The following is a 4,973-nucleotide window of genomic DNA, read 5'->3' as shown; positions in this document are numbered from 1 at the left end:
TTAATAATGAAGTTACGTGTGAATAGTTCAGAAAAAGCACCTTCCGGGAGATAACATTGTTTTCACCATGGCGGTTCGTCTTCTTTTTTATACTATATGAACGTACGAACTTGTGCCGCGATGCCCTCTGCTGCTTCTGCTTGGTTTCCGGAAAGCTACCACCATGATGTTAGGCATTCGCTGTGAATTCGAAAAGAATTAATACTTAAACGCGGGAAACGTTATGCCGTCTTTAACATCACGTCACCAATGAACTATAAGTAGATACTCACGCAAACTTATGAGGAACAACAATTGCTTCCATTTATTTGTTTGCCATTTGAGATATACTTCGTTCATCTCCGAAGCTTTTTCTCCACCTCTATTGGGAATCCGTGATAGTATTCCGGTTGATAGTTGTTTAAATTTGGCCGTAGCTATCATCATCACTCACTGCGGCTGCCACCTTCATTGCGATTTCTAAACTTGGAAGCATTTTTCATTTAAGCATGTCTACCGCCTTGCATGCAAAGTTGGCTTGCATTGAAATCGAGCTGCTTTTTGATGTTTCAAAAATCACTCTTAGCAAACACCAAAGAAAATGGCGTTCTGCTTTTGCCACAATCTACTGCTCTAGAGCCTTCAACCTTTCACTACCAAAATATAAAAACACCAAATTATCTCCATCTCCTTCTCATACCGCCATTACTGTTGAGCCATCATATAGCTTATTCCAAATTGATCAAACTACCCTCACTAACCTTGTCAAGCAGAAAAATCTCAACCAGCTTCAGGAGCTAGGAGGGGTTGAAGAAATTGCCACCGATCTCAAAACTGACGCAGAGCACGGAGTCCATGGCGGCGATGATCCAGAAGACGACATTGCGAAAAGACTCAAAGCATTCGGCTCGAACACGTACAAGAAGCCACCAACAAAAGGGTTCTTCCACTTTGTGTGGGAGGCCTTCAAAGACCTCACAATTCTCATCCTCTTAGGCTGCGCTACGCTTTCTCTTGGCTTGGGAATCAAAGTGCACGGTCTAAAAGATGGATGGATCGATGGCGGAAGCATATTTCTTGCAATCATTCTGGTAATTTCTGTTTCTGCTGTGAGTAATTTTAGACAAAACAGACAGTTTGATAAGTTGTCTAAAGTCAGCGACAATGTCCAAATCGAAGCCGTGAGAGGCGGCAGGCGCCAACAGATTTCGATATTCGAAATTGTAGTTGGTGATGTCATTTGTTTAAAGATCGGAGACCAAGTTCCGGCTGATGGATTGTTTCTAGACGGCCATTCGTTACAAGTAGACGAATCGAGCATGACAGGGGAGAGTGATCATGTCGAAATTAGTCACCACCAGAATCCTTTCTTGTTTTCCGGCACAAAAGTGGCTGATGGCTACGCTCGGATGCTTGTCACCTCTGTTGGAATGAACACGACATGGGGCGAAATGATGAGCCAAATCAGCCGCGACAATGGTGAAGAGACGCCTCTGCAAGCTCGGCTCAACAAGCTAACGTCATCGATTGGTAAAGTCGGTTTGGTAGTTGCACTTTTAGTCCTGATTGTCTTGATGGTTAGGTACTTCACTGGAAATACAGAGGACGAGAATGGAAACCGGGAGTATAATGGCAGCAAGACTAAAGTTGACGACATATTAAACGCGGTTGTAGGGATTGTTGCTGCTGCGGTTACAATTGTTGTGGTGGCAATTCCGGAAGGCCTGCCTCTGGCTGTGACTCTAACGCTTGCGTATTCGATGAAGAGAATGATGGTAGATAAGGCGATGGTAAGGAAGCTTTCTGCTTGTGAGACGATGGGGTCTGCCACCGTCATTTGTACCGATAAAACAGGCACTCTCACCATGAATGAAATGAAGGTGACCAAGTTTTGGCTAGGGGAGGAACCTGTGGAAGAAGAGGCGTATTCGTCCATATCACCTTTTGTTCGTAACTTGATTCATGAAGGGGTTGCTCTGAACACAACCGGGAGTGTGTTCCGGCCTAATTCGGGTTCGGAAATTGAAATCTCGGGGAGTCCTACTGAGAAGGCGATTCTTTCGTGGGCAGTGCATGGGGCGAAGATGGATATGCAGAAAGTGGTGAAGAGTTGCAGCATTCTCTATGTCGAGGCCTTCAATTCTCAGAAGAAACGAAGCGGGGTTTTGATGAAGCGGAAGGTGGACGATTCTGTTCAAGCACATTGGAAAGGAGCTGCAGAGATGGTATTAGCAATGTGCACAAGTTACTACAATGCATCCGGAGTTGTTAAAGATATGGATGAGAACGCGAAATTGAAATTTGAGCAGATTATCCAAGGTATGGCGGCGAGCAGCCTCAGATGCATTGCTTTTGCACACACAGAAATTGAGGTACAAGAGCAAGTGGATGATCAAGAACATAAAAATTTGCTAAAAGAAGATGGATTGACATTATTAGGCCTTGTTGGGTTAAAAGATCCATGCCGCCCGGGGGTGAAGAAAGCTGTTGAAGACTGTCAACGTGCAGGGGTGAATGTTAAAATGATCACAGGCGACAATGTGTTCACTGCAAAAGCAATAGCCACAGAATGCGGGATACTCAAGCCCGATCAGGACATGTTCTTCAGCAGCGCAGTGATAGAAGGCGTGCAATTTCGGAACTACACACCGGAAGAAAGAATGGAGAAGGTGGACAAAATCTGTGTGATGGCAAGGTCCTCCCCCTTTGACAAGCTTCTCATGGTGCAGTGCTTGAAACAGCTAGGCCATGTGGTGGCGGTGACAGGGGATGGCACAAACGATGCGCCCGCATTGAAAGAAGCTGACATCGGACTTTCCATGGGGATTCAAGGCACAGAAGTCGCGAAAGAGAGCTCGGATATCGTGATCATGGACGACAACTTTTCGTCGGTGGCCACAGTTTTAAGGTGGGGAAGATGTGTTTACGAAAACATCCAGAAGTTCATCCAATTCCAACTCACCGTCAATGTCGCAGCGCTAGTGATCAACTTTGTAGCAGCAATTTCCGCTGGTGAAGTCCCGTTAACAGCTGTTCAGTTACTATGGGTGAATTTGATCATGGACACACTAGGTGCTCTGGCTCTCGCCACAGAGAAGCCAGCAAAAGAGCTCATGAAGAAAAAACCGGTCGGGAGGACGGAGCCTCTGATCACCAATATAATGTGGAGGAACCTCCTGCCTCAAGCACTCTACCAGATTGCAATCCTCCTGACATTGCAGTTCAAAGGAAAATCGATATTCGGTGTGGAGGACAAGGTGAAGGACACACTGATCTTCAACACATTTGTGCTGTGCCAGGTGTTCAATGAGTTCAATGCAAGGAAGCTTGAGAAGAAGAATGTGTTCAGAGGAATCCACACCAACAAGTTGTTTTTGGGAATTATTGGTGTCACAATTTTGCTGCAGGTGGTGATGGTGGAGTTTTTGAAGAAGTTTGCAGATACAGAAAGGTTGAATTGGGGGCAATGGGGTGCTTGTGTTGGCATTGCAGCAGTCTCTTGGCCAATTGGTTGGATTGTCAAGTCGATTCCTGTTCCTGAGACTCCTATTTTCAGCTATCTCAAGATGAAGAAGTCGAAGAAGAACTCTATTTGAAGTACCTTTGATTTTGAAGGATTGAAGACCCAATTCGGTAGCGACTCAGACACTGCTGGTACGTGTAAATCACAGTTTGATATGCATTTTTATTTAATTATTTCTTACATTCTTTTATTATACTAAAATAATGTAATTTAAACTTTGCTGTACAACATATATTTGTAGGATGCATTTTTGTTTAATTATTTCTTACATTCTTTTATTATACTAAAATAATGTAATTTAAACTTTGCTGTACAGCATGTACAAGCAACTTAGCCCGCGGGATGCCGCGGGTCTAAAACCATGTTAAATGTATAAAATATATTAAAATATATTTACTTCTATATCAAAACATATTTATATCTTTATGATCAACAAAAAAAAACAAAAAACAAAAGATACATGTTTGTACAATATATTACAACACTCGGACGCTCATGTCTTTAGTTCTAGTGATTCATACTTCCCCAGCAAATCAACCATTTGTTCTTTACCAATGTCCAAGGCCTGTTATGGAGAAGGCAAATGGAGTATAGATGTCAATGGGGCTACCAATACTTAACTTAAACTTAGTAAAGAAAGTATATTAAATTTAAAAGCAAGAAATTAGAAGATAGCTAAATCATGTAGAAAGTCATAATAATAATAATAATCAAAATTTAGACGAAACACATGAAACTGGAGTAATCTTAATGCATTTATATCGAATTCAAAATAGAAGAAGATTCAATTAGGCTAGAATGGAAAATTTTAAGCTTTTAACATAATAAATTCGCAGGCACATACTGCTCATTCGATATGTGGTATGACAAAACTCTAAAACTTACCCAAGTTTACACAATCATACTTGGCACTCGTCAGTTTTCACCTATTACAAATGCAGAGCAACACTACATTCCAAAGTTAATTTCAATAGGAAATACTACTCTCCAATGATTTTTCCGATCAAACAATGATTAGGTGATGTGACTCAATTGACAAAGTCAAGCAGAGATTGCCACCTACGTATTCCAAAGCTAAAATTTCAAGCAGAAATCTATGTAATGATTTGGTGAGATGACTCAAATGTGAGAACCAAGCAGAGAGCATCGAAAAATAAACCTCAGTAATCGAGCAACACAATCACAAACCAAGGGATGCAACTATTAGGATGTACTCGGTTATCTTTAAGAATACATAACCTACTACCTAAAGCCTATAATGTTATATCACCAACAGTCATAGATAAGAACCAAAATAAGCAAAACACATGATTTTATCAAGCAAAGAGAGGGAAACAATTTCACCATAACAAAATCAAAGGAACCAAGTTTCAACCAACAACCAATCAAAATAACACCACACAAACACCAAAAGTTGCACCAATTCCACACAAAAATGTAAACTTGTACGGAAATTACTACGACTTGAACA

General features: G+C 41.5%; 1 protein-coding gene across 1 annotated transcript; it reads left to right on the top strand.

Annotated features, from left to right (window-relative positions):
- The first annotated feature begins 289 nt into the window (after positions 1-289).
- On the top strand, positions 290-3,766 carry LOC126604478 (putative calcium-transporting ATPase 13, plasma membrane-type). The gene has a single exon (XM_050271748.1). The coding sequence runs from the start codon at positions 489-491 to the stop codon at positions 3,573-3,575; it is 3,087 nt and encodes a 1,028-aa protein (XP_050127705.1). The 5' UTR covers positions 290-488; the 3' UTR covers positions 3,576-3,766.
- Positions 3,767-4,973: the final 1,207 nt, after the last annotated feature.

The sequence above is a fragment of the Malus sylvestris genome, chromosome 15 (genome assembly GCF_916048215.2).
Source record: "Malus sylvestris chromosome 15, drMalSylv7.2, whole genome shotgun sequence".
NCBI lineage: Eukaryota > Viridiplantae > Streptophyta > Magnoliopsida > Rosales > Rosaceae > Malus > Malus sylvestris.
Note: the sequence above shows the minus strand (reverse complement) of the source record. Positions and strands in the feature narration are given on the sequence as shown.

What these genes read in the sequence shown, in the direction of transcription:
- LOC126604478 (XM_050271748.1), top strand. Translation starts at nt 489, where the DNA reads ATGTCTACCGCCTTGCATGCAAAGTTGGCTTGCATTGAAATCGAGCTG.